This window comes from Mesoplodon bidens (genome assembly GCF_964165515.1).
Source record: "Mesoplodon bidens genome assembly, chromosome: 19".
Lineage (NCBI taxonomy): Eukaryota > Metazoa > Chordata > Mammalia > Artiodactyla > Ziphiidae > Mesoplodon > Mesoplodon bidens.
Genome location: NC_138179.1, coordinates 51529064 through 51540529, shown reverse-complemented (window position 1 = coordinate 51540529; position 11466 = coordinate 51529064). Strand labels below are relative to the sequence as shown.

The 11466-nt window shown below is 55.5% G+C and overlaps 2 protein-coding genes across 4 annotated transcripts in view; one reads left to right on the top strand and one right to left on the bottom strand.

Moving 5' to 3' along the window:
- The first annotated feature begins 38 nt into the window (after window positions 1-38).
- On the top strand, window positions 39-7016 carry CNP (2'',3''-cyclic nucleotide 3'' phosphodiesterase). Of its 2 annotated transcripts, none has more exons than XM_081219972.1 (4): window positions 39-174; window positions 1451-2120; window positions 4121-4260; window positions 5491-7016. In XM_081219972.1, exons 1-4 carry the CDS (start codon window positions 172-174, stop codon window positions 5938-5940), a joined length of 1263 nt encoding a protein of 420 aa, XP_081076098.1. In that variant the 5' UTR covers window positions 39-171; the 3' UTR covers window positions 5941-7016. The 2 variants fall into 2 exon arrangements, with proteins under 2 accessions (XP_081076098.1, XP_081076097.1); XM_081219971.1 differs by lacking the exon at window positions 39-174 and adding an exon at window positions 376-527.
- A 1193-nt stretch (window positions 7017-8209) lies between these two features.
- The window catches only part of DNAJC7 (DnaJ heat shock protein family (Hsp40) member C7), a 28140-nt gene continuing 24883 nt past the window's right edge, over window positions 8210-11466 (bottom strand). The window contains exons 13-15 of one of the 2 annotated variants that reach the window (XM_081220323.1): window positions 11130-11282; window positions 8951-9013; window positions 8210-8545 (exon numbers count right to left, since the gene is read on the bottom strand). In XM_081220323.1, coding sequence (XP_081076449.1) covers window positions 8508-8545; window positions 8951-9013; window positions 11130-11282 — 254 coding nt within the window. In that variant the 3' untranslated portion in view covers window positions 8210-8507. The remainder of the gene's footprint in view (window positions 8546-8950; window positions 9014-11129; window positions 11283-11466) is intronic. The other variant, XM_081220322.1, reaches the window with a different exon arrangement.

Sequence of the window (11466 nt, the reverse complement as noted above, 5' to 3'; positions counted from 1 at the left end):
CGCAAAGGGGGCCGGGCTCGGCCCACCCGGGGCCCGCCTGCGCGCGCTCCGCCCCCGGGCTATGTAAGGCGGCGCCCAGTGGGGTCGCGTCACCGCTACACTCCGTGTCCCTCCGCGCAGGCGGGCGGCCCCGGAGAGCTGGTGCTGTGACGGCGGCGCCCCCTCCTCATCATGGTGAGCGGGCGCGGGAAGGCCGGGAGGGGAGTAAGCGGACCGGGCCGGGGTGGCACCGTAATGGAAAACGGGAGTATTGGGGAATTGGGGAGAGGCAGTGGTATGCAAATGAGGACCCGACGTTCCGGAGTTGAGTCGGGGCTTTCTTGGCTGTCCGTTACAGGCCTGAGGTAGGGGTGGTGCTGGGAGAGTGGGGAGTGCGGACGGCGCTGGAGGAGGAAGGGGACCGCTCTGCGGAAGGTGCTGCCCCGGAGCAGACCCGGCTGGCGGGTGGGCCGGGGTAGCGTGCGCTGGGCCCGCGCTGGGCCGGCGTTCGGCGCCCTTCCCTGCCCAGGGCCTTGTCTGAGATGAAGGTACGCCAGCTGAGCACTCAGGGTGCTGGCGGGAGGTGGGGCCTCCCGGTTTAGAGGAGAAGGCGCTGTACAGTAAAAACTATTGTCACCTGTGGGTTTTAGCAGGCAGGAGAACAAGTGGCTCAGAGAGGTGCTGCTGACACAGAGCAAGGGGCGAGCAGAGCTAGGCCCTGGACGCAGGTGCCCTGAACCGCCCAGTCCTGGGGCAGGCACAAAGACCACGGCTTTGTGGGGGGCCCAAGGGAGAGGAGGAGGAGGTGGCAGGCGTGCTGAATGAAGCCCTTTGTCTAGCGCTCCCCTGCCCTGCCCCCCGCCAGCCCTTCTGTGGGACCATTGTCCCCCCATCCCAGACAAGAGAGTATTATCTGTCGCTGGCATTGTTGGGGGAAGGGAGGCGGTCTTTGGGTGACCCTTCTCCACCCTCACCCTGCTCTGTGCCCTCGGGGCCACGGCTGCTGTGGCTTTGCCCAGACATGGAGCCCCCCACCTCCAACGAGGTCATCCTTAATAAGTGCCAGGAATATAAAGTTAGGGTTCACTCCTAGAAACGCAGGCTTCAGGCCCTCCCCTGCACGCACTTCCAGCACCGTTTTCCTTTCGAGGTAGCAGCAGTGGGCGATCCTTGAGGGTAATCCTTGAGGCTACGGTCCTCACGAGAGCGAAGAGTTTAGGAGCGCTCAGACAAGCATCTCTCTCCACCCTGCAAAGCCAGAAGCCATCGGGTCTCAAGGAGCGAGGAGAGACGGTCCAGCAACCCAAGGCTTGGGAGGGTGCCCAAGGCACCAGGGGTGCCTGTCAATCAGGGCCGTAGCACCTGAGCCAGCTGGGGTTCCCGGTTAGAACGAGGCCAGAGACAAGGAGGCGAAGCTGGCGGGGTGGCCCCGGGTGACCTGGCTGATGTCTGTCTCCCCCTCCTCACACAGAATAGAGGCTTCTCCCGAAAGAGCCAAACGTTCCTGCCCAAGATCTTCTTCCGCAAAATGTCATCCTCAGGGGCCAAGGACAAGCCAGAGCTGCAGTTTCCCTTCCTGCAGGACGAGGAGACGGTGGCCACCCTGCAGGAATGCAAGACGCTCTTCATCCTGCGCGGCCTGCCCGGGAGCGGCAAGTCCACGCTGGCCCGGGTCATCGTGGACAGGTACCGGGACGGCACCAAGATGGTGTCCGCCGACACCTACAAGATCACCCCCGGTGCCCGGGGGGCCTTCTCCGAGGAGTACAAGCGGCTGGACGAGGACCTGGCTGCTTACTGCCGCCGGGACGTCCGGGTCCTCGTGCTGGATGACACCAACCACGAGCGGGAGCGGCTGGAACAACTCTTTGAGATGGCCGACCAGTACCAGTACCAGGTGGTGCTGGTGGAGCCCAAGACGGCGTGGCGGCTGGACTGTGCCCAGCTCAAGGAGAAGAACCAGTGGCAGCTGTCAGCCGACGATCTGAAGAAGCTGAAGCCTGGGCTGGAGAAGGACTTCCTGCCGCTCTACTTCGGCTGGTTCCTGACCAGGAAGAGTTCCGAGGGCCTCCGCAAAGCCGGCCAGGCCTTCCTCGAGGAGCTGGGCAACCACAAGGCCTTCAAGAAGGAGCTGCGACACTGTAGGTGGCGGGGTGGGCGGGTGGGGGCAGTTAGCCTTATTCGTAAGCCCCTCTTGCTGGGCACAGGGTGCTGCGTGCACGGGACCGTTGTTCTCAAAGCACTGGGGGAGGCAGGGGGCTCACCTGGTACCGGCAGAGGCCGCTTTGGGTGGTGGACGCTCCGTGGGTTATGGGAGAGGCGTCTGCCAGGCACCTTGCCTCTCACCGCCCCCTTCCTGCCCTCTGCTCCCCATCTGCGCTCTCCCAGCCTGGATCTAGGCCACTGACCCCGTCTTAGAGGTGGGAAAAACAAATTACTTACTGCCATAGCAAGAAGTACATCAACATTTCGTAAAAACTTGGAGGGAGAATCTGGTCCGATGTTTTCAAACTCATTTTTAGCAGCAGAACTTTTCTAGAATAGAATATGCCATGCAGCCCTAAGCTGCAGAAAAATTACAACTCGGACTATTGTGACTCCACTGGCGATGGTTCCCAGGCCTTGAGCTATCCAGCGCACCTCCTGTGGCATCCCACAGCTCCAGAGAACAGTCTCCCTAGTCTAGCCCCTCGTTTTTGCAGATGGGAAAATGCCCAGAAGGGTTGCGAGGTTTGCCCAAAGCTGTAGTGAGAGCTCAACTCAGTTGCCTCTAGAGGGGCCTCCCCTTACTGGATTGGACCAGGGCTCGCTCCTGCAGGGCCTGTTTGCTCCATCGAGAGGGGAGGTTTGGGATAGGGAAGGACCCTGGTGGCCCTCCCTCTCCAGTGGCCCATTGGGGAATATGTCACCCACTCCCACTAATCATCTGTTACTTCCTTTAACTCATTCCTAGCTCCCCCTGATTTTAGACTATCTTCATACTTGAAATATCCCCACCCGTGTTTCTTTGCGTTGTCAGAGGTAATTTGTGCCGGTATAAGTTCTCAGAGAACTCTTATCTCGGCTCCTAAAATTCAAATGCTGGGAAACCAGGGGAACTGTGGTGCCTGCACCAGCCGGGCGTGAGCCCTGTACCTGTGAATAGCGTGACAGAGAAGCTCCCAAGGCAGGGCTCCTAGTTAGAGCTGGTTCTGCCCTGGAGATTGCCTCTTGAAGCTGCTTTTACCATTAAAAACTGGGATCCTTCTGCCCAGGACACAGCAGGAGAAATGTAATGGGCCACAAACAAGGCCTGCCCTCAGAGTAGAGGTCTCCCTCCCCTGTGGAGGGTGAGCCACGTCCTTCACAGGGATTCAACCCTGGGGGTAAACAGGAAAAGCCTAGCGACTCTGAAGCTAGCCACAAGGCTTAGAGTCTGGAAATTGAGATCACAGATACCCCAAGTCTCATCGAAACTACCAGCCACATAATGTCATCCTGTTATCTCACCAGGCCCATTATAGGCTTTCTTCCACCAAACGAGGCTGTAAGCTACGTATTACTAGAGTGACCAGGTAACTTCTTGTTCAAGTGGCCCCTGAGTGAAATGGGGCACGACTAATAGTTACCTAGGTGGTCTTGGGAAAACTGGGATGTGTGGTCACCCCCAATTGTATTTGATTGACAGATTAGGGTCAATCACTTGCCCCAGGTCCACAGGCTTGGAAGTGGGCTGGATGTTAATTATGCTGTTTCTGGCTCCTTCCGTTATACCACACAGTTCCCAACCTCTTTTTTCTTTCTACCCCATTTTTCATGACCTGCTTCCCTCTTTTCAGATGTGTAGCTAGCGAAGTTCAGATTCCCTTGGCATATGCCACCTACCCCTGGGTTACAAGTGCCTTAGTTTTCACGTCTGGGTAAGAGACGTAAAAATCTGCAGAACATAAAGCAGGGAACTTATATCAACACCTATTCATAGCTCCAAAGTTGCTATTAATTTGACCAACTAATGAATGGTAGTGGATTGCTCAATTATAGTGGATTGCACATTTATACTTAATGTCCGATTTTTTTCCTCTGGGTCTCCCATGGTCTTGGTGATAGATGTCGCAGTGCCCCTGCTCTCCCGCCCTGACTGCCCCACTTTCTCTCCCTTCAGTTGTCTCTGGGGACGAGCCCAGGGAGAAGATTGAACTGGTCACCTACTTGGGGAAGAGACCCCCGGGCGTGCTGCACTGCACAACCAAGTTCTGTGACTATGGGAAGGCCGCTGGGGCAGACGAGTACGCCCAGCAGGATGTGAGTGCTCCTCGGGGACAGCTGGCTGAGGTGGGGAGAGGGCAGGGCCTTCTGGAGATGGGTACCGGCTCAAGGCAGGGACCACAAACCAGCCAGCCTCTCAGGAAAAGAGGCGGCTCCATCCCCAGCTCGCCGCAGCCTGTGTAGTGCCCCCCAGGGCCTGCCCATCAGAGCCTGTTCCTTCTGCAGTTGCGCAGAGAATGCTGGTTGGCAGCAGCTCCTCCTCTGGCCTCGAAGCCTGTGTTCAGTTCCAAAGGCTAGAAGTCCCTTACCCCCAGTCTGAGGCCTGGCTGTGCCCAAGTGGGGAGTGTCGACAGGGAGGCTTATTGGCTTAGGGGTACCAGCCCCATCCCTGCCACACAGCCCAAGTCTCCCACCCACAGCCTCTGACATGGGATCCTTAACCACCGGGCGTGGCCGACTCCAGCCTCCTCCAGGTTGCCTTCACAGCAAGGCCCTCCCTGACCCTCTGCCAGCTCCCCCACTTCTCTGCCTAGGTTAACGCAGCCATTTTACTTGTTTATTCATGGGTCTCCTCCCGCATGAATGGAAGCTCCCTGAGGGCAGCACTATTTACAGTGTGGTTCACCTTGTATCCCTAGCACCTACCACAGCTGCATGAATGAACACAGCACTTTCACTCCCATCTCTAACTGTTCATTCATTTAGCAATGTTTATTAAGCACCTGTTATGCAGTAGACACTGTTAGGACCAGCGGTTGTGAGCAAAATAGGGAAGATTTTATGGTCAAAATCGGAGAGATGGGCTTTTTCAGAGAATCAGATATAATTAAGCCAAAGTGTATGGAGTAGATTTTGATCAAAGTCCTTTATTTCTGACCTCACCCCACCCTCCAGGATACTGCCTGGATACCAGGGTGCTTTTACAGGGTGAGTCTAGTAGTAACGACAACAGCCCTCGCCAGGCTCTTCTTTAGTCCTCACGCTGAGGAAGGTTCTAGCCTCAGCTCTCTCTTACAGGTGAATGAGCCCTGAAGCTGGGGGGTGGGGAGCCCGGCCTGAGCTCAGGAAGCCTTGCGTCTCACGCCTGCTCTCTCCTGCCTCTCTGGCACCTTCATTTTTTCAAGCAGCCTGGACAGTGTCAGTGGACAGACATCCTCCCGGCACACGGCCATGGATGTGGAGGTCTGCGGGCTCTGCTCGGTGGCACTCACTGTCCCTCTCTCGATGCCGCCACCTCCAGCTCAGTCCTCTGTCCTCTCTCCACAGGTGGTGAAGAAATCCTACTGCAAGGCCTTCACGCTGACCATCTCTGCCCTCTTTGTGACACCCAAGACGACGGGAGCCCGGGTAGAGCTGAGCGAGCAGCAGCTGGCCTTGTGGCCGAACGACGTGGACAAGCTGTCCCCCTCGGACAGCCTGTCGCGGGGCAGCCGCGCGCACATCACCCTGGGCTGCGCGGGTGATGTGGAGGCCGTGCAGACGGGTATTGACCTGCTGGAGATTGTGAGGCAGGAGAAGGGGGGTAACCGCGGCGAGGAGGTGGGTGAGCTCAGCCGGGGCAAGCTGTACTCCTTGGGCAGTGGGCGCTGGATGCTGAACCTGGCCAAGAAGATGGAGGTCAGGGCCATCTTCACGGGGTACTACGGGAAGGGCAAGGCTGTGCCCACACGGGGCGGCCGCAAGGGTGGTGCCTTTCAGTCCTGCACCATCATCTGAGTGTTCCCGGGCCACGGGCCCCTGCTCTTTACAAGGGAATGGGGAGGAGAGGGAAGCATCCCTCTGCTTATTTTTGGTTTAAGATTTTTTTTTTTTTTTTTTTTTTTTTTACTCAGAGTTAACCTTCTTGTAACTTTTTAAACACTTGTAAAATAACTGCTCGTTTTTCCTGCCCACCCGCTTCCCCTCTAACGCTCAAGCTCTCAACACAAGGGAGTGGGTAGGCGCCATTCAGGAACCCGGACCAAAGCTGACGAGGCTGGGCCGAGTTGGGCCTGTACCGGAGCCACAACCCCAAGCCCCGCTTACAGTTGCTGGGCCCCTAGGCCCGCTGCCCCACACAGGGCCAGCTAGTGGGGAGGGACACCCCAGCGCTGCTCGTACTCGCGGGGTGGTCACCACGGCCACAGAAGACTAGTGGTGGATTTGAGACGGGATGATCCCTGGGCTTTGACCCCATTTCTTAATCAGTGTAGCCCTAGGAAGCCTGGGCTATTTACCGGGGTAGAAAAGGGGTTTTTACCTTCCACCTTTGGTCCTAAGTGCCTGTCCCCTCCTCCTCACACTGTAACGAGGTAACAGTTTGATACTAGGGGAGAAAACAATAAGCAGCAGCCACATCCCAGGCTGGCTACAGGTCTCACCCCAGGAAGCGGGAGGGCTGCCATCCTTCCAGGGGCGTAGCTCTGCCGTGTGGGCGGGGAGATCAGGGCCAGAGACAGCGCCTCGGTGGGAAAGCTCCGATCTCGCTGTCCGCGCAGCCCGTCTTGCCTCCTTGGTGCCTCCGGAGGCCTCTGTGCCTCCACTAAAGGGGGTCAGTGGGTACCAAGAGCCAGTGGAGTGGCCCCCGGCTGTTTCGCGCCAAGCCCCACCCGGTGCCTCTGGGAAGGGGCTTTTAACATCGCTGCAGGTGCTGTGGTTCCTGGGGTGCCCTCCGCTGCCCTCTGCTCAGTAACAGGGCCTTGCTAATCGGGTTGTCACTTGACAGAAGTGCCCAGGATTTTAGTTACTATCCTGGCTTTGCCCAACCTCAGCAACTTGTAAGACTGATAATGAAATAAATCGTGTTAATCCTAGCTGCGTGCAGTCTCTCTCACCCTCTATGCCCAGCTCAGTCTTCCCTGGGGCAAGGGCAGGACTGCCTTTGTCCCCCAGCTTGGGGCCGTCGGTCCTGTCTCCCCTCTGCGGGCCAAGCACAGCTGTGGCGAGGCTGGGCAGTGGAACAGTGTTGGCTTTCATGAGGCGGCAGAAGGGAGAGAGGCTGGTCTTGGATGCACACAGGCAGCGGGAGTTGGCTGGTGTGAGGGACGCGGAGCACAGAGCTGCCACCCCCCAGCAACTGGGCACAGGCCCACAGGTGTGCCTGCGTTCTCTAGGGAAGGCCACCTTAAGATCAGCGCCACTTCCAACACAAGGGAAGAGCTGACTCTTCCGAGCCAACAGGGGCCTGGATGGCCACATGGGAACTTCCCAGGCCTAATGCAGTCAGCATTTCAGCGCGGCTTTGGCACTAAAGGGGGAAGACTGAAAAGAAAGGGCAGAGGCTCAGATGGACGAGAAACAGCTATTTGGGCCAAGGTCCTTACCCAGCCATCTCTACTTACCAAAGCACCCAAAATCTGAGCTTCAGCCAAAGCTTCAAGTGTGTCTACCTGGAACTGAGATTATTCACCACAAACACAAAGCTTGACCTGAACAGCATGACATATACCACTGCTTCCTCCCCCAGCTTGCCTCCCATACAGGAAGGGACACCAGTGGAGAGAAGGCAAGGGGCGTTTGCCAAGAATGGTGTTTCCAGCTAAGTGAGCTGATGTTAGCGCCCAGATCCCTGTGCCCAGGAGCTGCCTGTCCCACTTGGAAGGGGTCTGAGGGTCAAGAAGGCAGGATTTTGTCCTTGTCACCATCGCCCTCAAGCAGTGGGAACTCTGAGAGCCCATGTAAACCTCTGAGTTAGCCCAGTCTGACACCTGGCACCCACTTCGGACACATGCAGCTTCTAGTGATTTCTGGTGGCCCTACCGTAAAATGTGTTTTCTGAACTCGCTGCCCCATGACTGACATCAGGCTGGGCACGGCAGCATCCCCAGGGCCTGCTCAGCACTCCCGTGCTAAACCGATTTGGGGGCAGCCAGCACCCCACCTGCCCCCAGGTGCCCTCACCCCTCGTGGGATGGCTTGCTGAGCCTAAAGTCCACGTGGGCATCAGCTCCGTGCTGGGGGCTCAGCTCTGGCCCACTGACTCTGGAGTGACACAAAGCAGCTGCCAGAGCAAAGTGCCAGAAAGGGTCAAAACATTTTATTCTCTTAATTTTTTTTTTTTTTTTAATAAACAGTAAAACAAAAATTCACAAGCTGCCCTGTCCACCCCCCACCTCCCTCCCCTACCCGCAGTCTTCGGCGCTGGCTCCCTTTCCTTCACCCCACTCACAAAGACACCGGGTATCCAACTGAGAAAACGAAGCTGCTCTAAGTACGTGGATCATAATGAAGGGAGGAGGTGAACTGTGTCCACATTCGAGGTTAAACTGAGCAAGTCTGCATTTTCTGGGTTCTGGATGGTTTCATTAGCCAAATTGAAAAAAGAAATTCCCTGGACCAGATGCTGTAGGGAAAAGAAAAGCTTGTTAGCTGGCTCTGTGAATTTTCTGGGGGAAGATCAGTTTGCCCTGATTATGGAGAGTCTTTAAGGGCTACTTCAAACAGAAAAACCTCTAAGGGTATCAAACAGGCTGGGCCTTGGGGTGTAGGAGGGAGGATGCAAGCAGGTTGTACGTGCGTAGTTCTAACACCGTCACTCTTGCAGAGAAGCTCCGGTACTAGGGAGCTTAGAGACGTCTCCCTGACCCTGTGCAGGTGTGCCCGCAAACCCCTCCTCCATCCTCGGCAGCACCCTGTCCTGCTGTCCTGCTGGACGAGAATTCTGCTGCCTCCACTGTTGGGCCCCTAGTGCTGCCTAACTGGGGAGTCCTTGTGTCGGTTTGTGGTATGGGAACTCAGGCACACCCACCTTCAAAGCTGAAGCCCCCAGGACCGCCAAAGAATGCCTTGAAGATATTGTTTGCATCAAAATCTGCGGAGCAAAGTGAGAAGCAGAGAAGGCACAAAAAGGTGAAAAAATTAGAAGTGTCTGAAGAGGAACTTACGAGAGACCCATTCTCTAATGGGTCTCCAAAGCTTTCCCAGATAACATCACTTCCCTCCTCTCCCCAAACTTCACCGACGAGAGGCGATCCCACTCCTGGGATGTGTTCCCTTCTTCCAAGCATGGTCCCAAAGGAAAGCTTTCTTTGCCTCAACCCACTTCACTGAGCCTTCTCAACAACTGGAAATGCCATGTGCGCTTTACGACGTAAGACTTTCTCCACACTGTCTCCCTATAATGCTGGGGCTGCTACTGAAAGGGCTAAAATGTTCCACTTCAGTGCTACTAAGACTGTATATAAGAATGAGACCTATGATTTATTGCGTTTGATGCCATACTCTGTCTACACTGTATGCCAGAAAGAAAGCTATAGTTTACTAAGCACCTACCAGGTGCCAATCACGGTGCTGGGTACTTTGCATACATTATGTCATTGAGTACCAATTTATACTCAACAAAACCTAAGCAGAAGCTCAAGTAACTTGCCCAAGATCACGTGGCCAGTGAAAGCAACAAAACAACACTGCCAACTCCTGTATGCCTCCAGCGCCGTGCTTTCTTCACCAGGCCACAGCAGGTCTCACATCCCCAGTCTGCCTAACTCCCTAAGCTGCACAGGATTTACCTCCACCAGCCAATCCCACCCACAGGCACATCGTGTCCAAAAGTGCATCTGTCTCTGCCTGTGTATCTGCTCCTGTTCCCGGGTCCCCCGGCTCCGGGAACAGCCCCATCAGGTCGGCTGGGCCAAAGCCGCTCTGGACTGCGTCCTCTGCCTCTTCCAACATGTTCCGCAGCCACTCCTGGTGATTCTCACACCGTCTCCCGACTGTACCCTCTGATTCTCTCCTGGTGATTCTCACGCCGTCTCCCGACTGTACCCTCCGATTCTCTCCTAGTGATCGTGTCTTCCCTCCTCCTCACCCTTTCCAAACCAGCTCGCCTCACTGCCATCACAAAAGTATCTCCAGAGCCTAAATCAGGTCCATGGCTCCCCGACTTATATCCCTTCAACAGCTTTCGACTGCTTACAACTCTTCTCAACTGCTGGGCAGAGCAATGTTTATTATTGGTAAACCTAGGGGTTTTTTTTTGGGGGGGGGCAGGGCTGCACCTCGCAGCATCAAAATCATGCCCCCTACAGCGGAAGCGCAGAGTCCCAACCACTGGACCGCCAGGGAAGTCCAAATCCACACACACACACACACACACAACTGGCAAGGTCAGAACTATCTGTATAGCATCATCAACCTTATTTTAAATTCCAATAGATTTTCTCAGTGTAAGAGAAAGGGTTGGCATCAGAGGCAGTGGTCTGAGAACTGCATAGTTCAGGGCTTCTTTTATCTCCAGCTAAGCTCTCAGTGGGCAATGATGCTCACGGCTGCGCTTCACTACATTCTAAGTCTTCTGGGGAAACTGAAGTCTGTGGGGGCTTACAGGAATCTGTGAGACGCATAAATATCAGTCAGCAAACACTTTGCAGTGGGGGAAGAAAGAACTTCCAGCCAGAAGGACAAGTCCACATCCTTTCCTGTAGCCTCTAAGGCCTGCTGAGGTCTGACCCAGCTTCTGTGCAGTTCCCACGGCTCTGTGCCTCGAGCACCCTCTATCCTCCTAGCCGAGCCCCTGGCAGCTCCCACAAGGTGCTATGCTTTCTGCACATCCAAGCCTTCCCTTGCTAGTGCTGACCTCCTTGGCACCCACTCTGCACCCCTGACACCTGCTATACTTTACTGCCCTCGTTGGACTCCATGTCTATTAGACCAGGGGTCAGACTTGGCCTATGGGCCAGAGTTTGCAAACCCCTGGACTGTGGGTTCCCGGACGTCAGGGAATCTGTTTGATTCACCTTTGTTATCTTCCACACCCGTCAGAGTACCTCACACATTACAGGTACTCATCAGAGTGCACTTTACAAATTGTGGAGCATCACTGGCTGATTACCTAAGACTCTCTCCCTCTGGAGTGTCTTTAGAAAAAACGTCAACGTTCCGCAGCTGTCAGATTCATCCTAGGCTGCCCCAACCAACTCCCAACTCACCACCCATATTCATGCCCTCTTCATCCAGGTCTTGCCCACTGTCATATCGAGTCTTTTTCTTGGGGTCGGAGAGAATGGTAAAAGCTTCTCCGACTTCCTTGAACTTTTTCTCCTCCTCCTTCTGAACTTCAGCACTGGCTCCACTGTGCCGATCTAAAGGGAGGAGTATGGGAAGAACTCAGAGCCTCAAGAAAACAAAGTCTGAGAGAAAGACCACATTATGCCTGATTTTAGAATCTGGTACTTCCCAAATTTGGAGGGTATGGAACTGAGCAACACCTTATTCCAGCTCAGCAGCCTCTCTGAGGCTTTCGTGCTGGACTGAGCTTGGCGGCGG